This window comes from Aulonocara stuartgranti, assembly GCF_965226115.1.
Source record: "Aulonocara stuartgranti genome assembly, chromosome: 17".
NCBI lineage: Eukaryota > Metazoa > Chordata > Actinopteri > Cichliformes > Cichlidae > Aulonocara > Aulonocara stuartgranti.
The window spans coordinates 37,121,818-37,142,048 of NC_138953.1; the positions used below are offsets into that span (position 1 = coordinate 37,121,818).

General features: G+C 40.0%; 1 protein-coding gene and 2 long non-coding RNA genes across 3 annotated transcripts; 2 read left to right on the top strand and 1 right to left on the bottom strand.

Annotated features, from left to right (window-relative positions):
- Positions 1-2,996: 2,996 nt before the first annotated feature.
- Positions 2,997-4,609, bottom strand: LOC309692496. The gene is made up of 2 exons (XR_014272324.1): positions 3,202-4,609; positions 2,997-3,108 (listed from the first exon to the last, which is right to left on the bottom strand). It is a non-coding gene; the product is annotated as an uncharacterized lncRNA (long non-coding RNA).
- Positions 4,610-4,979: 370 nt separating this feature from the next.
- Positions 4,980-18,396, top strand: etnk1 (ethanolamine kinase 1). The gene is made up of 8 exons (XM_082511171.1): positions 4,980-5,299; positions 6,873-7,132; positions 7,783-7,923; positions 10,133-10,275; positions 14,341-14,424; positions 14,526-14,686; positions 15,712-15,785; positions 16,020-18,396. The coding sequence occupies exons 1-8, from the start codon at positions 5,153-5,155 to the stop codon at positions 16,090-16,092; spliced, it is 1,083 nt and encodes a 360-aa protein (XP_082367297.1). The 5' UTR covers positions 4,980-5,152; the 3' UTR covers positions 16,093-18,396.
- LOC309692554 lies at positions 10,282-14,102 on the top strand. Its single transcript, XR_014272338.1, has 2 exons — positions 10,282-11,151; positions 13,063-14,102. It is a non-coding gene; the product is annotated as an uncharacterized lncRNA (long non-coding RNA).
- Positions 18,397-20,231: the final 1,835 nt, after the last annotated feature.

The window sequence follows — 20,231 nt, forward strand, 5'->3', positions numbered from 1 at the left end:
TATAGGTTTTAGGCCTGACAGTTTTATAAATTTTTTAAGGACACCCTGCACATCACGTTGACATACACCAAGTTTTGTTTTTATTATTATTATTACCAATAGCTCTTTGGAAATATTCTTGTTGATGCCAAAATACAATTTTATACCCATGAAACTGCATTATCTTTCATTCATTAAAGAAATGAAAATTAGTGAGAAAGTAGCCAGTGTCTAAAAGAAAATGTTAAAAAACCTTCAGAGAGTATTGAAAACTATTGCTCAAGAGCACTTTTCAAAATTCCAAGTCTAGCTGCTTGGAGGTAAATAAATAGAAATGGGTGTGGCTGGAGATTTTCCACAGCACTGTAAATCCATCACTTTATTGTCATGGTTTAAACTAATCATGGTTGATTTAAATCAGATATATACTGAGGTATAAGATACACGGGGTAGTATGAAAATGGCATGCACTAACACTCACTTGACCCATTGATTTTAATAGGCAAACGTGTTCTACGTGAGAGCGAAAAGGAAAATCTCTTTGTTTCTATGTTGTCCTAGTAACTCGTGATCAGATTTCAGCCTGAGCAGTAACTAGAGCTCCTCCCAGGCCTCAGCAACAATCTAGATTGTGCTGCCCATTGTTACTGTGAGACGTTGCTTTTGTGGTATAACTACTTGAAAACCCACCAAATGACAAAGGACAAGAAACATTAAAGGTGTAATGATTTAATGATGACCAGAACGCCCACCCACTCAATTCTCGTATATGTTTACCTTTAGGCTTGTGTTTGTAGGTCAGTGCTTTTATTTAGTCACATCTATTGACTGATTGGCTGAGTGAGCACCAAAGGTTGAGTTGACTCACTGGACTTGAAAAGTGACTAAAAATAGCGATGTAAATGAGCAACAACAACTGTGCAACACAGAATGATATCCTTGTCTTTTTAGTAAAGAAACATGAACAACAAACTCCTCTGCTGCTACTCCTGCTGCTGTTAAAGTTTCTCTGGGCTAGACCACATTTTCCAATTTTGGTCAGTTGGAGTTGCCCAGCAATCAGCAGGAATTGACACTGTGATTGCACTGAGTGGTTTTCCCTGGTGTACCTGCACAGGTGGAAAATGGGGAATTGTTTACAGGGTAAGTCAACACTGCTTAGGTGGCCAAATGAATCAAGATAAAATTCAAGTCCTTGTTTATATGCAAACTGCTGGAGTGGAGGGCAGGGCTGAGATGCCAGGTGCCACTGTAGACAGATTGTGTGTTACTAAGCAACTGAGATCAGGCATAAACATTAGTATGGCAAAAAAGACAGAAAAGAATTATATGCCTAGTTAATTTCCTGCTATTAAAGTTGATATCGCTGAATATAGGCAAATATGAAAACCAAATAAGATTTTGAAATCTTTAATAATCTGTTTTAATTGACTGATTGACTGGAAGTCCCAACTACCCCCAAATTTTGGGTGGTGGCCAGTCCCCCACACCCTGGCATGGGTGATTATAAAGAATTCATAAACATGAATCTGAATCAGCATACTTTATTAATCCCTAAAGAAATAACTGAGGGTTACAGTTGCTCCAGTACAGTAACAGAAACAGACTAGATTATTTAACAATACAATATGTTAGATTTAAGAAATAGCACGATATATACAAATCACTCAATAATAAATATCAAGGATTGACAGAGGTGATTATAAATAAATATCAAGAAAATCAACAAGAATATTACAGAGTAGAAAAGAGCGTGTGTAAAAAGGGTGTAACTATTGCAGTGTTTACAGTGTGTTAGATGGAGGAGTTGTACAGGGAGATGGCCACAGGCAGGAATGATTTCCTGCGTCATTCAGTGGTGCTTTTTGGTAATCTCAGTCTCCCACTAAACATGCTCTATGGCTAGCCAGCATGTCATGGAGTGGGCGGGAGGTATTATCCAACATTGTCTTTATCTTAGACAACATCTGCCTCTCCGACACCAGTTCCATCCCCACAACATTACTGGCCTTGCGGATATATAAATTAAGGACATTACTAATGCTCTTTTTTCATCTTAGCATTTAGAAGAGGTAACTGAATATATGTGTCCTTTTCCAAGTAACCTATATTTCACAACAGCATAATATAATAGTGGAAATTATTTTTGGCACATTTATGTTTTAATATGGCCACCCCTAAAAAAAAAAAAAAAAAAAAAAAAAAAAAAAAATTCCGGAGGTGCCCCTGCCGTTCAGTCGCACCCATCACAAAGAGGACAGTTGAAACCATTGTAAGACATTGCTCAACCTCACCATTATGTGTGCTATTGACGTCACCTGAGGCAGGGTGTGATTTGGGGTTTAAACACCCCAGGGTTGGGAATAGATTGCAGGTGCATTGAGGAGGATGAAACCTCCCATGCTGAAGTTCATCAGAAAACCACAAACGCACAAAGTACCTATTCTTTGACTCCCCCACCCACTGGAGCACCAGTGGGTGGTGGGACCTTGGGGTGTTGAGGACCCTACACCACTGACAAAAACATTTTCCCTCTAAAGAAGAAGGGAAAGAAAAGGAACACATAAATGCAAAGAAAACACTTAAAACATGCAGTTAACCTTAACTGGGCCTTCATTATATCAGCAAAGATGTCTCAACATAGGAGAGCCACCTCAACACGACAAGACTCAGGTGTACATCTGTGCCTTAAGGACAAAGGGCACTCTTTTGAGGACCCCAATGTTAACCTTTTGGACCAGGAAGACAGGATGGTTTCTATGAACAAATATTGTTTCTGTGAATGAATTTTCTCAAAATGAGGTGATGGCTTAGAAAACCAGGTATTAGCTACTTACAATGACTGACTCCTCCCTAGGCGTTTCAATCCCCATTCTTACCTTACCTCAGGTGACGTCAATAACTAATTTAATGGTGAGATTGGGCAATGTCTCTGTTACGTAAGGCCCAAAATGGCCTCCGTACAAGAAAGTAGTAGCTCTAATATTGACCAGTAACGAACCACCACACGCACACTGTAATGGGTTACACAAGATTTATTTGTTCTTTCTCCAGGTAAAACTACTGGCTGAAGACACAACTCTGGCCAGGAATCCAAGGCCCAAAGCCACCGCGGTCAGGGTTGTTAGCCTGGTTACAAACAGGGGAAAAGTGGTCACTTGGAAGAACAAGCAGCCAAAACGTATCAATCCTGCAGCTTCCTCAAAAAGGCTTGCCACCCACCTTTTCAGGCCTGACTTCGTTCGAGGCTGGGTCTCCACATCACATCCTGGGAGCTGGAACTTCCCCAAAACTGGTCCAGTTTCCTTGTCAGGGGCACAGAGAGTCTCCAGTCCAGTGTTTGTTTTCCTGCCTTCTAGCACATCCACTCACATCCCAATAAGAATGAGTCCTCCCTCCAACATCCTCAGTTTATTTTAAAAGCAAAACCAGGCCAGGTTAAAAATCTTTTCCATTAAAATGTGCACACTTCATCCTGGATCTTCGAGGCTTCCCTGCTTCACCAGTGTCCTACTAAAAAAAACAACAACAACCCCTACTTTCTGTTTCCTCTCCCCTTTATAGAGAAGGACTCCAATCATCCCCAATCAGCTGCTCCCTGTATTCAACTCCAAATAGCTGGCAGCTGGACTAGAGTAGAATCTCCACTCCAACATGGGTGTGGCCCACACCTCACATCAAACACAAAAAACACCAAAGCATGCAATTAATACAAAACAAAATCTAAAGAAATGCCAACCCAAAAGCTTAGGGGGCGATTCTCTCCATCCTTTTCCACCATGCTATACTCTGTAACATCTCACAGAGGTTTCACCTGTCGACTGGCATGTCCTATGTCTGTTATCACACGGTAAATAAATAAATAGTGGGTTAACGACTCTCAGTAACAACTCCAAAGCAACTGACCCCACTAGGTGTTGTTGTAGAACTAAAGAACCAAAATATCTGCAAAAACCTCATGAAGTCCAGTTGTGTTTGCCTCTAAGATTGCCTTCCTGAGCCTGGTTCTGCAAAAGAGCTCTTCCTTTTAAAGGGCGTTCTTCCTTCCTACTACTGCCAACTCCTTGCTCAAAGTAGACTATTATGGTTATCTCTCTCACTTTATGAAGATTTCATCATTCAAAATTAAAGGATTTGAGATGAGTATTCATGCTGTCCTTATAATGTGACTTTCCCCACCGCACTTACAGGCTTTTTTTTTATTTATGTAAACTGGTGAACACCCGGGCTGTCTACAAACATCTCATCTGTTTTATTGGAATACAGTACTCAGTTCCTAGTAGTGGTTGTAAATCAATACTCAGTATTCCAGTAAATACTGGAAAAGTCCAATTGATGTGTGTGCATTGTCTTTGGCTGTGACTTAGATAAAGATCAGACTGTAAAAACGCAAGGCGTATCCATCGTGCTACGAATAAGACTTGACATAGCGATCACTATCTTAGTGACGGATACACTTTTAGTTTTTATTGAAAGTTATAACGTTAGTACTGGTTGAGTGGCTTCATTAATACAGATATTTAAGCAGATTTACCCTCTCCTTGTCGGCCTAAATTAGTCGTCTCACTTTTAGCGTAAACGTTTAACGTTAAGCCCAGACGTGTCACGCAGAGGATTTCATTCAAGTAGATTGCGGATGTGACGGCAGTAGCGTGACGGTTTGCTCATGCAAAAGTGTACGCTTGTGTGTAACACCAGCGACCGCCGCCGCCGCAAAATAAAAATAATCAAAAAAGGTCGAGGATTTTGAGTGATGTATTTGATTGCTGTTCGTTTTTTATCTGGTAATTTGTTGTTGTTGTTGTTGTTTTTGCTTGCATTGCATCTCTGCCAATTAATTAACATGACTTGGTTTTTTTTCCATGAGCAGGATGTCATTTTTAAAAATTAAGCTCCGCCACCGGTGCGCGCTAAGTCTTTGAGCATGCGCTTCTTTTGGTCATTCGATTACCAGCATGCATCAGGAGAACATCTTTTTTCCCCTGGTGGGTGGGGCTTTTTGAGAGGCGTTGCCGCACAGCAAGGACTCAGGGATTATATACCCTGTGCTGGTCTTCGAGCAGTTTCATACATTGCGCATTTGGAAGCAGATAGGTGCACTGCAGTTTAAGAACAACAACAACAAAATAATAATAATAATATTTCAAGTATTTCAACAAATATCGACTCCGCTATGGCTAGCTACATCCATGTTCCCGACGAGGCTCCCGCTGTGCCCAAAATAGATGTGACAGTTGACGAGAACGACTACAGACCTGGTGCACTGAAACTGATGAAGGAGCTGAGACCAAGCTGGAGGCCGTTCGAGATCAAAATGAAGGTGCGGTTTATTTCATTACACGCACTTTCATTTCATGTGAAATATTTACTGATTTTTACCATAGCTTTTAATTCTCCCACATATCAAGTATTTATAACTTTACCGTTTAAAAAAAGGGACGTTAGCTATTAAGGAGTAAACCACTTAAAAACTGTTGCCGATGTTAAATATTTACTGGTGTCGTACATTAACTGTTAACGGTTAAACAGGTCGGATGACTTCATTTTTGTGAGTCGCCACCAAACCACCAAACCAGGAAATGAACGCAGTGAATAGTTGATCTTTAAATTTGTATGTCTTATTGTTTGTTTGGTTTTTTTCGTTACACGACACACGCAAAAAATGGAAAAAAAAAAAAAAAGAAAACCGAAAGAAAGAAAGAAATTGCAAGTGTACGTTTATGTAGGGACTGCGCTAAAGAACGATTGATTTGACTGCGCAGATGCGGGCTCATAATATCGCCGACGCTAAACTGTTCGCTAGATGTTCTTGTTGCAAGTAAATGTTCATGCTGCTTATTCTTCCCACACACCCTTATGCAGCACACACTTTTATATTGTCCTCACTGGATGCTGATGCTACGCTGTGTCAGGGTGTGACCGTCAAACCATATTAACCCGTGACACACATATCTGGCTATATTCGGAACACGTTTTAACCGAACTATTCCAGTTTGCAGTTCAAGACATCAGACAACTGCAGCTTTGTGTTTCAATGGCCTGCACTATTAAAAAGATGCTATGCATAATAAAGTGTCATGACGTGGATATTTTCAGTTTACTATATTTATGATTTCACGAATAAAAGGCAGTCGATTGTTTGTTTTTTAACAGAATGCGTTAACAGTAGTACAGTATTGAAGTATGTATTAAACGTAAGGTTCAGGAAGAAATACTGACTCGAAACGCAACATGACTGTGGGCTATTTACATAAGAGGCTTAATCTAATCTTATGAGAGTGCAAATTGATCTTCCAAAGTTTAACACTTTACGTTACCCTGCAGGATAACAGTGTGACATGTATACATTACAACTATAAACAGACACCCAGAAAGTGGTATTTTCCTTTCTGCGAACAAAGTGGAGGTGTTTGGTAAATAGTGAGAATGAAAGCTTGTCAGGGCGTCTGCTGTTCTTGCCTGTATTATTCATCAATGAGCTCAAAGTGGGGAGTCAGCAAATGCCAGCCATTGCTATCTAATGGAAAATAAAATTCCTGACAGTCTTGTCATTCTCCGTCAATCCTAGATGGAGTAAACAATTAGGGTTGGTATGCTGACCCCTCAACCTTTACAAAAGTGTTCAGAGATTGTAAAGTGAAAATCAGCCAAAATGACACAACCCAAATTTTTGTAGGATTCCGCTTTGTTTTGCAGTATTTTGCCACTTCTGACGCCTCTCAGAACTTATGTAACGCCAAAACGGTGTGGGCTCTCAGGCTCAGAATTTAAATAGAATCATGTGGACAGTTCCACTTCCTCTAATTGTAGGTGTCAAGTTCAAATTTTGAAGAATGGGACAGATGAAATCCCACTGATTAATCTGTCCTCTGCTCTTGTCTTCCCCTCTGCAGTTTTTCACAGATGGAATAACCAATAAACTGCTTGGCTGCTACGTGGGTGCAACCATGCAGGATGTGGTTCTGGTCCGTATTTATGGCAACAAAACAGAACTGCTGATCGATAGGGAAAATGAGGTGAAGGGTTTCAGAGTACTGCATGCACACTGCTGTGCCCCACGCCTTTACTGTACCTTCAACAATGGTCTGTGCTATGAATTTCTGCAAGGAACTGCACTGGAGCCTGAGCACATTCGCAGCCAGCCTGTTTTTAGGTAAAAAAAAAAAAAAAAAATCTTGCTATGCAAAATGGAGCTTCTACAGTGTCACTTGACTTTGGGTGTTGTATGCTCTACCACCTCACCGCCTACCTGTCTGAGGCTAAAAATAGATTCTGAACATAGTTGTGCAATACCTGCACCAGTGTTTTGGTTGATTGTATCGGCACATTCTAGGCTCCAAATATTAGCCTTTTAGCTGGATGTAGCTTTTTTTTTTTCTTCCCTTTACAAAAATGACATGAACCATGTGATTGCATGGCTCTCAGTTACAGTCTATAACAACTTGCAGAAAGAGTATGAAGCAGTCAATTCCATTCAGTTAACTGGGAAAAGCCATAAAGACAGCAATTGACTACATCCCAGAAATCAGTTTTTGAGAACAGAATAAGTTCGTTTTCAGTTGTAAGGTTTTTAATTTTTCTTGAAATATACCACGAGTTTAAATAAGACACATTAAATGCTGTTAGCTTTAACTTTAATAACTTTTTGAAAGCAGGTTTCTTTTTTTTTTTTATAATTACTTACTGACAAGACTGCATAATCTGATCCATAATAAAGTTAAAGCAATTCCCCTCCTTTTATAGCCCATTTGTGTGTTGCTGCTTGCTGTTGTAGTTACAGTCTTCTTGTTTTCTACCTTGCAGGCTCATTGCTAGGCAGCTGGCCAGGTACCACGCCATACACGCCCATAATGGCTGGTTACCCCAGTCTGACCTGTGGCTGAAGATGGGCAAGTACTTTACTCTCATCCCCAAATCCTTCAAGGACCCTGAGCAGAATGCCAGGTGAGACCACATAGATCAGACTTAGTCTGCCAGATCTGTTAGAGAGCTGGTTAGTACTCAGGTTCTCATATGTCTCAAAGCCCAGTTGAGTTTCACTTCTACTGTCTAAAGAAGTGAAATGCATTTCATATATTGTTCAGCTCGCTTACACTATGTATATGTCCCTTTTTTCACACATGACTTCAATTGACTGTTTCATACAGAATCAAGAATCAAGAGTTGGCATTGTAAGAAAAGTGGTTATGTAATGTTTATTACTACTATTATGTTTAGGTTTTGGTATTTTTAAAGACTTTATTAAGTTCTGAAAATGAATTTGCCACGCCTTTTTATCAGCATGGCGTGATATGATCTCATAGCTTTATCTGTGAGTCACATGATCCCTCAGGTTTTAAAGACAAAACACAGGGATATTTATCAGGCGATCGTATCTGGGGAAGTACGTCAAGTCCTTTGCATAGTTTCAGGACATTTGTTTTGCATTTCCAAGAGACTATGCACGTCTTTCCCTAAGTTTTGCTACATCAATGACCAGCAACCTAGAATAGTAAAGTAGCTCATTTATGGCTTAAAAAAAGAGGGGCTGCGTAACATAAAAATGAGTTATGATTACAGTGTCTCCCTCACGTGCTTTTGCCGTTTTGTCTAACAGTAATAGCTGCCTTCAAATCTACTGGCACTTAAAATGAATCCAAAACAAACATTTGCTTTATATGCTGTTCCATGCAGGTCAAGCAAATATTAATACTGTAAGAAATACTATTAAGTTGAGTCAGAGTGTAAGAGGTGTGGCATCTCGAGTCTTGTTTACTGAAGTGTCGGAATGTTTAATGAGCACGGACACTGAATACTCTTCTTTCCAATTTCTTGCCACATTCTACAAGTAACAAAGAAAAGGAATTCATTTAACACGAGTCTTTTAAGAATCCAATCCAAACAGGAAGTACAGAGCAAAACTCTCTTCCAGTGAGTGTTGTGGGAACAGTGTCTATTTTCTGTTCCTGGTGTTCACGATTTGTGCTTACTGCAGTTTAAGCAGTGATGCCACTGATAAAAGGTTCTAATGTAACGCTATTAGTTGTAAAGATGCTCTTAATACAACAACTGATAGTTTTAATCTCTGATTTTTATTTCTTTTTTAATTCCTGTAGTGATACTTAGCCACCTTCTTTATTTGTTTTCTGCTCAGTTTCGTTTTGTCATTCTGGGCTTTACTGACAAGTGTGATATACGTATTTGCATTTAAATTAACAATACACTACAAAAATAGACTACTTGTACCTATTTGCACCTCATAAAGTGCCACATTTGATTTTCTTGCCTTCTAGTGCCTGTTGTTCTGTTCCTGTTTTCTCCCATACTTCTGTTTCTACCTCTACTTTCAGATTCCCCATACTGACTTATCCATCTCCATCTCCCATTGAATACTGCTCAAAAAAGTAACACTTTTCAATCAGAGTACAACATCAAGTCAGTTAAACTTCTGGGATGTTGATCTGGTCAGTTAAGTAGCAGAGGTGGCTGTTAAGCAGTCTCAGCTGCTTTGCTGTGAAAGAAATGAACAAAAGAGGGACTGACTGTTTTTGTTGTTTGTTTGTTTTCACTAGTTTTATGTTTGGCTAAGGTTAGCGTCACTACTGCTATCATGAGGTGATGCCTGGACCGTACAGGGGTTGCACAGGTAGTCCAACTCCTCCAGGATGGCACATTAATATGTGTCATTACCTGAAGGTTTGGTGTGTCTCTCAGCACCGTCTCAAGAGCATGAAGGAGATTCTGTGAGAGCTGGAGAGGGCCATAGAAAGTCCTTAACCCATCAGCAGGACTGGTATTCGCTCCTTTGTGGAAGTAGGAGCAGGATGAGCACTACCAGAACTCTACAAAAAAACCTGAGGTCCTAAAGTCCTTTAGTGGACTCTATGCTCACTGCCCAGCGCCGTGGAGCCCGACTGGCAATTGTATTAGAATACCAGAATTGGCTAGGCAGCAGCACCCTGAAAGCCATTAGGTAGCGAGACAAAGTCCTTGGACCTCACTCCAATAGAATAACTCTTTTGTTTTTAACGTGCTACCCAGTTCGTATCAGTATAGATATAAGCCCCCCCCTCCTCTAAATTGAGATCTGATCTGTGTCCTTAAATTTTTTTTTTTTTTTGAGCAGTCTATGAATAACTTTGTAACCAACTTGTAAACTCTCTGCCTCTTTCAGGTTGAGCAGGGAGGTTCCCAGCGCACGGAGCCTCAGAGAAGAGCTGTTGTGGCTCCAGCAGAGCTTGTCTGTGCTCGGCTCCCCTGTCGTTCTCTGCCACAACGACCTTCTCTGCAAAAACATCATCTATAACCAGAAGGAAGGTGAGTATGACGGGGTGTAGTCGCATACTTTTCTGTGTGACTGAGTGCGAACTACACTGCTCCCTGTACCCAGATATGATTGCATTAATTAGATGATTTCAACCCTAGTCACATGCTACACTCATTGTCAGTGTTTGCATTGGACGGTAGCTGTAGAATAAGAACGGTCAGACAAGACAATCTGTGAGTTTGGCTAAGGCTCTTGATTAAATCATTTCTCCAAAGTCATAGTTATAGTTTATTTATTTATATAGTACATTTAATTACAACAGGAACGTTGACCAAAGTGCTGTACAAGAATACAAAATACCTAGTAAAAAGTCATGGCTGTTAGGGTAAAAAGTTGTGCAAAGAGAAAAGCCTTGACTCATGGATTTATTCTGTTTTCTAAATTTGTCTAATCTGTCGTTCTAATTCTGTGTTGAAAATACAATTAGAAATGTTATCAGCTTGAAAAAGCAGCATCATTGCATCATGCTACATACATAGTCTGTGTTACTGGCAGCATATGTTTTTGGTGCTATGTTGCCATTTTTGTTGGTGTGAATGTGAAGCAAACAGTCTTCGGGTAAACTTACTTGTGCACTGAGCTACTGCAATTATACCAGCCTATGAATCCAGTGGATTTATGTATGTGGGAGGGGGGTTGTTTAAGAGCTGTCAGCCCCCTCGTCAGTGTGTGACGAGGGGCGAGACCCTTCTTACAGCTCCTTGTGTCTAGCCTTTCTCCCTCAGGAATAACAGCAGAGGCTGTGGCTGCCCCACCCTGCCCCAGGGAGGCAATGGAGAGAGACAGACCTCACACACGGTCGGCTCTGAGGGCCCTCGCATACTCTGCCCACTCCTCAGACTAATCTGGATGAGTTCATGGCAGCAGTAGGAGCCAACTATCTAAACTATCTTCCTGTCACCTTCCTTTTGCTACTTGGCCAACAGTTGTCCATCTGACAAACTATTGTTCCTACAGTACTGGTTATTACACACCCGTTTTTATAGGTGTCTTTGCTGTAAGTAACTCTGAGCACCACTCAAATGGCTAAATTTTAAAGCTGCTTTCTGCTTCTCTTCACAGTTTTTTGTTTTTTTTTGTCACTATTAATCACTAGAAAGAAAAGGACGTGGTGATACAGTATTCTGTTTTTTTTTTTTTCTGTAAACTAACCCCATGATAAGATCCACACTGAATCCAGGTACAGCTAAAGGTCCATGTTTTGGGATTATTTCATGTGTAATATAGCACAGTGGATTTAAAATGAAGCCCTCAAATGTGGTTCAAGTCTAGACCAACTTTTGTTCATGAGAAATACAGTATGAGTTAAGGTGTTGTTGGCATTTACTACCTAGTTACTTCATTTTTAACAATACATTTCTCACAAATTGCTCTAATAGATGCTCCTAATTGCACTAAATGTGTGTTCATTGGCTGGTCATGTCAACAAATTCACTATTTTACTCTTGTGACTGAAAACAATTTAAAGAAAACCACTGAGACTTATTTGAAATGGGTAAAGAATTGTAGCAATTTTTGGAGGTCTGGCTTAAAAAGTCAAAAAATAACAATGTGTAAGTCATTCTTAGTAATTGTCTTTTCATGGGAATAGTTGACAGTAACAATAAAGAATATAATCTAACTTTCAATAAAAAGATATAACTTAAAGCTTGTGAAAAAACATTTTGCCAGGGCGCGCCTAAAAAAAACTCCTGCATACAAATATATTTCTGAGAGAGTGTTGCCACTTATAGAACTTGAATAAAATCTGTGTTGCACATCAGGCGAAGGCTGAGCAAGGGAAAAGTTCTGGTGTCACCCGGCTTTGCATGACAATGCAACACTCTTAAATTCCTCCACACAGAAATGCAACATCGCCTGGAGCCTGTACTCTAAAGTTAATTTCTTGTATAGGCATGTAAAAGTTTGGGCACTCAATATGCATGTTTGTGGAATTGCAGAAGCATATTGCAATCTTCAATAAGTACTGGATAAAAAGATCTAGTGTAATTGTATCTCCCTCAAACATCCAAACAGAACTAAACCACACGTACAAATGACAACTGTAATGGAATGACACCACAATAAACTCTGGGCCTTTCAGCTCCAAGCAAACTTTATTGTATTTCTGGCTGCGCCCACTCAGTTGTCTAAGGTGTCGTTTTTGTAAATGCAGTTGCTGTCTTATAGTGCACTTACACCCTTTTGTTGAGTTGGCATAAAAAGAAACTGAATGACTTCCATGCCACTTCCTGTCACTTCTGTTCAGCTGTAGCTGCTGACTTGAAACCACTTGTCTGCTAACGTGACAGCAGAAAAGCTACCACTTCCTGCATTGATAAACAAAAGAGCTGGAAGCGGTCATCTTTTTTTCTTGTTTTTTTTTTTGTTTTTTTAAGCTGTCGCACACTTATAACAAAGGCTGTATTACATTTTCCTGCTTGTTCCTGTCTCTCGGTCACAGGATCTTTTACTCTCCCCACTCCTCTAACTGTTGCTCAGATTTTTCTTTTTCAAAAAAACCAAATCTCTTGACTCTGGCCCAAAGCCCTGTAAGTCTGCAGCTCAGCAGCTAACAGCAAGCCTCTCAGAGCTACTTTGCAGAAGCAGTAGTGATGTTAGGCTATTGGATATTCAGCGGACCAATAGGAAGGGAGTGATGAAGGGGAGTGTTAAGTCAAGGGGTGGTGGTTAGGCTTGATGGAATGGGTGTGAAAGAATGGCTAAAAGACAACTGTGTCAGTGAGAGTGAGCATGTGTGAAAGATGTTTGCCCCAACCTTTTCATCTGCTGCACAGGGGGGCTATAGCCACTGTCCGGAGGTGTTCAGTTGTGTCCCGCTAGGACCCACACGCCGGCTGGTAACCCACCTCAAAGTGTCTTTCTTTGTAGTCCAGCACCAACTCAAAATCTAATGTTCCATACACTAGGGTAAAGAAGCTAGCTAAAGCCAAAAATAATTAGTAGAGTAGAGACATTTAATTAAAAGTACTGTTTAAAAAAAAAATCTGTATTTGTTAATGTCTCTGTAACAACTGGGCTTGTGAAAGTAAGTGTTTGCATTTTGACTTTGACTGGATGCTTCTCTCTTTGTTCATTGTCTGTGCAGTGAAATCACATTTTCAGCAACCTGCAGATGCACTCACGCAGCACCATATTCTTTGAATTTTACCTTCCATGCTCTTACATCAGATTCCAAATGACAGTAAATATAAGTGCATATATTTTGCAAACCTGGCCTGAAACTGGTGCCTACATTAGCGGCTGTGTGGGATTTTGTGTGTGCACTTATGGGCGTGTGTGTGACTCATACACATCACGAGAATTTGTCTGAAGCTCTCAGTTAAGCTGAGAGTTGTTGCTCCTGTTTGTCTTCAGCCATCATCACTGCTGGTGCGTAGTTTTTTAGAACTTGTAAGTTGACTTGTGCTTGTAAGTACGTGGAACTTGAACTTTCTGAGAGCATGGATCAAATAGTGTGGTTGCTGTACATTTGCTTTGGCTGCTCACCGGCTACTTATTTCACGTGTGTGAAATGTCTCTCTTCTTTGTATCTCTTTGTATTTTATTATCTTCCTCCTTTTGTTCCCTGTGCCCCGTTTTCCTTGTTTCTGTCTTCAAAGCATAACATTGACTTGGCCATTTTCCTTTTACTCTGTGTTTGTGTCCAAAACAAATGTTCTCTGAGAAGCAGGCTCTGCTCCTTTTCCTTTACCATTTGCACATGTTTCACGTATTACAGCATGCTCTGTACTCTTTGATTTCTGCTAATATGTTCCAGCTGCCTTAAGATTTATAACTCAGCTTTCAAATGAACACAGACATGCACATCTTGATGTTTGTTTCATCAAAATTGTCTGTTCCTCAACACTTCTGCTACATTCAAAATGCAAACTCTTACTCATCAGCCCTTAAAACTAGCTCAGTAACCGTGCCAGTCCAGTTAGGAAGTCAGAAAGATAGGAAATTACATGAAAAACCTTGACATTCTGAGTTATCAAAGGGAAATGCAACATAATCATTGTAATGTCTGCCTCCTCGTGTCTTTGTCTAAATGATGACGCTTCTGTTCCCAGGGAATGTAAAGTTCATTGACTACGAGTACACTGGGTACAATTACCAAGCCTATGACATTGGGAACCATTTCAATGAGTTTGCTGGTAAGTGTAACTCAAACCACTCACATATGTGAAAGTAATTTGTGTTTGCTGCTTTGCTATGGTATAGATGCACAATATTTACTATTATTTCTGTTTTATAGGCCTGAATGAAGTGGACTATAGTCACTACCCTGGGCGGGACTTTCAGCTTCAGTGGCTGCATTCTTATCTCGAAGCCTATAAGGAACACAAAGGCCAAGGTAGTGCAGTCACTGACAGAGAAGTGGAGAGCCTCTATGTCCAAGTCAACCAGTTTGCCCTGGTAAGTATTTGTAGTTGGTCCAGCGTCATCTACTCAATAATGGATGGATTGGTAGTTGGATGTGAAGTGAACACAACAGACACAGCCTGGCTTCAGTAAAATAATCATTTTAAGCCGAATGTTTGCACTGTTACAGTAAATCTGCACCTGGTCTACAGTTTATCAGACCAAGCTGCATTTATTTTATTTTTTTATTTTAGCCTTTCTGGATTAAGTATTTGAGCTACCGTATCACCAGCTTACTATAAATCTGGTATATTAGTGTTACTGTGAGGGATTGGCCACAAAGGTGCACTTTATATTGTGTCTCTCATCAAATGTTGTTTATCACAAAACAAACTCTATTAAGAACTCCAACAGTATTCTAGTAATGGTGTCGATCACCCACATTTATTTTGTGTGACTAAACGCACATGTGCTTTGGAGAAAATAATAGGAACCGCCTGCAAAGCAAACTTGTCACTTGAAGTCTTGAACTAGTACAAATATTTACTCTGTAGTTTAAAAAGATAAAATAGTTACCTGAACAGACAAATGTTACTTCTGTATAATTCAGCCTTTCCCCCAAAATGGTCAAAAATAAAGCATTAACATTAGACATTGACCAAGTACAGTGAGGTCCTTAGGGCTTGTTCTGAATGATTCTCCACACTGTAAGCTGTTGGGTCAGAGTGGTGCATGTTATACAGATCACACAGACATAAACTACCTGCTCTGAATATGAGAGAAGGATGACTGACACACTCACTAATCTAGCCACCACATGGGTAACAATAACTAAAGATAACTTGCAGCCTTGGTGAGACAGATTCTGCCTTGTTTACTCTAAAGAGGAATAGAGGGCAGTGTGGAGGATGGGCAACTGAAACAATTGTATTTCTGTGTGAGCTGTTTGTAATTGCTGCCATAGGGCCTCTAGTTTTATACGTACTTGTGTGTGTCATGTTCGATAATTGGAAATGACATGTACTTTTAGACTGTGAGCACACGGTGAACCTTTCTCTCTCTGTCTCCTTTTTGCCAAGGCTTCTCATTTTTTCTGGGGTCTCTGGGCTCTGATTCAGGCCAGATTCTCCACCATCGACTTTGACTTCTTGGGGTAAGTTGCCATCTTTAAATAATCTAGCGAGCACACTTTTCTTTGAGCCGTTATATCTTGGTGTGGCAAGCACAATTTAGTAACTTAATCACGTTTAAGAACAAAATGTTAAGCATCCACATGGATATTTTAGGATGTTCTGTTATTTTTGCACTGGCATTTCGTGGTAACATGTCACGTACATATTTATCTCACTGCTGGCACTGCTGCTGTGTGTCTCTACTTTACAATCAGATATGCAGTCCTGCGGTTTAACCAGTATTTCAAGATGAAACCAGAAGCGGCTGCACTAAAATTACCAGAATAAAAGCCCGCACCTCCCTCATCATCATCTCCTCTTCGTCCTCAAACCTGCTCTGCACCTCACACGATGACCTCAGAGTGCCCTCTAGAGGTCCCTGTTGAGAAGAAGCCAGACTCTGAGTCCAGTTTAGTTTCTGAAGATCCCCTCTAAAGTCCACATCCATAAAGACTGAACGGGCAATGATAAACACTGTTAATCAGGATAAAGCCCATACTGTCAACATGGGTGTGTGAAAGACCAATTTTAAGATCCGCTATAATGTGAAGTCCACTTGGTTAAATTTATTTTCATTATCAATTCAGTTGATATTTGCATATCAGCTTATTGTATTTATAAGCAGCTCTTCAGATGGCTCAGCTCTGTCTAAGGCAGAGAAGAAGCATCATGTGAGCAAATACATGGCAACTACCAGCATTATTATTTTTTTTTTTTTTTTTGTCTTTCTTTAAAAGTTGTCCAGACATTAATCTGACTGCCTAGACACCTTCCTAATATCACATTCATGGGTAAACCCCCTCAGAACCAGCCAAGTCATAGACCACATTTATGACAACGGGCAAATAAAGCCTGCTTTATTTGCCAAGGAGCCAAGATAAATGGTAGAAAATGCTAACATGGAAAGGCCAGTCCTGTCTTTCAGTCCCATGTGATAGGAGCCACGCCACACCAAAAACACTTGAGGTCTGTCTTGTGATTCTTGTTTTCACCCCCACCCCCTACATTTCCTGTCCATGCATGGGTGGTGCCTAAGAATAGCCATGTAGTAAATGTTTTACTTTGTAAAGGTAGAAAAGGGGGTTTTAGGGGAGCAGCTTGTGTTTGCCTCTAAAATCTTCCTTAAATGAAATGGTTGTAGATCATTGAAAAGCCATTTGGTTTGACAGTAGTTCTCACTGTACTTCTAGTTTTGTTACTTTTGACACTTTTGTTAACTTAACACAAAGATACATTTTACTGTAATTTTTACATTCCGCACTTGTAGTACTAGATTGTAAAATTGGTGGATTTCACGTGGTAAGTTAGCAGCGTCCATCCTGATAGGGAAGGATTTGGAGTCTTCGTCAATATTATGAATCACTTTTGTCCTAAAGCTCCAAGGACTAAGCATTTTGTGAACACGTTCTCATTTAGAGGTGTGTGTGACGTGGCCTTGCTGGCTGTCAGATTTTTGAAGCAGAGTTGGCATTTATCATGTTAAATGATGGATGTTAAATGGTATGGAAAAGTGGAATTCTGGTAAAAGAAAGTCAAAATGATTATCTCAGGCTGCCAGTGGAACTTGAAGATAATTTTTAACAGCAATAACTATTGAAGTTGGTAAAGAACTCTTTAAACAAACTGTTTTTAAAAGAATCTTTTAGGAACTTTTATGAAAACTAAGAAAGCGTAGCTCTCGGTGATTTAACAAGCAGACACCAAAGTGCTGATCGCCGTAAACACTTGCAAGAAAAATGTTTAGAAGAACCTAAGCGTTTCAGATCCTTACACTGTTTAAATGTGACCATGACCCAGCAACTCTTGCAACTGGTTTTTGTTTAGTCCAAAACAAAATCACACGTTTGCAGAGCTCGGTGAAAGCAGTTATTGACACAAAGTTGTCCACTCATACTCATGCAGTTATAAATACATATAGAAGTGTCAGTCTGCCTTTGTGCCTTTTTTTTTTTTTTTTTTTTTTTTTAAAGTCTTATTTTTCACTCAAAGCAATGAACTTAAGGATTATTACTCTTCTGTTTTTAATTAAGTGTTGCTTTTTTATGCTGGAGGATTAAGATGGATAGATAATAAAATTCTCCTGTTGGACCTAGGGTAAATTAGAAATTCTTGTCTTTTAACCTGTGACTTATAAACCCAACCATCTACTTGGTGGTAAAGGGTTTTTAATTTGCTGGTTTGGATTGTGCTGAGAGAACATTTCTAAAGGGTCTCTCGGAAAGTTGTTTGGAGTATTAAGATAGTAGACAAGACTAAGTGTACAAAAAATCCATCTGAATAATTAAACTGGATGAGTGCATTTTCACTGTATATCGAGTAATCTCTCTAGTCTTTTAACTTGAACCACTACATCTTAGAAATGCATTTATATTTAACATTATTGGAGGGGGAAAGGTTAAACTCTGGCCACTGTAGCATATGTTTATATGTATAACTAACGTAATGATAGCTTTTTTTTTTCTCATGTGAATATGTGTACATAGAGGGAGGTTTTTTTTTCTAAGAAATGAATTAAGGTGGAAAAACTGCTCAATGTAAAGAGTGAAACTGGAAAAACTAAATATGCTTAAAAATAAAGTATATTTACATTTATGTCTGCTTTTGTCTTTTTTTTTCTCCCCCTGTGGCTTTAATATTGGACTGGGGGGGGTATATAGCAGGTGTCACTGAATTTTCATTTAAAAGTTCATTTTAATTGAAATCTTACAATTTTGACCTTCCCCTTTCTTATGGGTCATATAGAGTGAAACAGCGCTGCTCTACAAACGGTAAGGGAATGTCAGTTAGCCAGACACACTGAGAAAATGCTGGAAAGGTTTTTTGTTTGTTTTTTTTCCTGAAAAGTTGCTTCTCTTTATTTGGTCGTAACGTTTTCAGGGGGAGAAACATTTGGTCATTCATCCAAGTGACATCAAGCGCTAGCATTTCCAGCACCGGTAATCATTAATTTTGCAGTTTTAATCCCTACTTGCATTTTATTTGCCCCAAAAACAGTTATGTACAAAACGACGGAGAACAGGACAGGTCTGTACAAAGACAGACTTGACAAAAAGACAAAAAAGAAAAAAGTACGAGTTAAAAATCAAAGGAGTGAAAGAGTCAGACCCATACGAGCATACAGAGTGGAGTAAGGACGTTAGCGTGCTGCCCATCTTTCATCACGCACATATTTATTATTATATGGTCCTAAGTGTGAGTGCATACACTCAAAAAATGTTTAGTAACTTCAGATCCCTGCAACAAGCCCAGGTCCAGTTTACTTTGGTGATTTGGACTATTCCATTTCACAGCTGTTGTTACTTTTTTTTTTTTTTTTTTTTTTTGTCCCATTTGGATCTTTAGCCATCAGAATTGTTGTCTTAAGGCCAAGAAACATGCCAAGCGGATTTATTTTACCAAGTGGATCATCATGGCCTTGCCATATTGGTCCATTTGATTGACCTTTATTATAATTATGTATTTATTTTATTTTCAGTTGCTACAAATGGGACAGACATGACTGGGGGATAGGACAGGGAGAAAGAAAGAAAACCAGAGGGGAGAAGAGACGGTGAGAAAGGGGAAAGAAAAACAAACAAACACCTGGATCACCTGTATGGAGAAAAAAAAAAACAAGAGAAAGCAAACAAAAAAGAGCAACATAAATACAGCACCATCACAATAAACTAGCTAACAGTAGATACTAAATAATAAACGATATTGTGCAGCATGCGAGATAGACAGCGCACAATGTGCTTTGAGGCAGCAGCCAAGAAAGCTGTAGTCCGCGTCTGTGAACACCCGTGTGTACACCTGTGTGCACACCTGTGTGGATCAGCATGCTTGTATTCCAAAGGTTTCTCCATGTAACGATCTGCTAGGGAGTGTGGGGAGCCATAGCCCCGTCCCCCACGGCACGAAGCAGGTATGGAGGAGATCCAGGCCCCAGACATCCAGAGGCCCCAGAGTACGAGGAGGACCACCAAAGGGGGGGGAACCGTGCCACCCTCCTGGGAAGAGCTGAGTAGAGCCCCAAACGAGAGGTCACCCAGCAGCTACGGAGCAGAGGCCAGAGGGGGTTGCAGTGGCGTGCCCGCAGGCTCTGCCGGCAGCCAGCTGTGCCAGAGAAGACCGAGCTTCAGGCCCATCGTGTGACCTGAACATTTTCAGATCTAATAGAAATAAAATAAGTGTTTCGTAATTCATTCCATTCATTGTCTTTATTTATAACTGGCAGTATTGTTTCATTCTATTATAGATTCTTACAAGATAGAGGCAAAATTGTATTCCATTATGCTTTATTAGCTGCTTCGGTGAAAAACAAATCAACAATGCAAAAAAAAAAAACCCCACTGGAAAACAGTTATTCATCACTTGATTGCTTCAGTGGATCTGCGCTCGACAGTGCAGCCTGGGCGGAGTAGTCGAACGCAGATCCACTGAGCTCT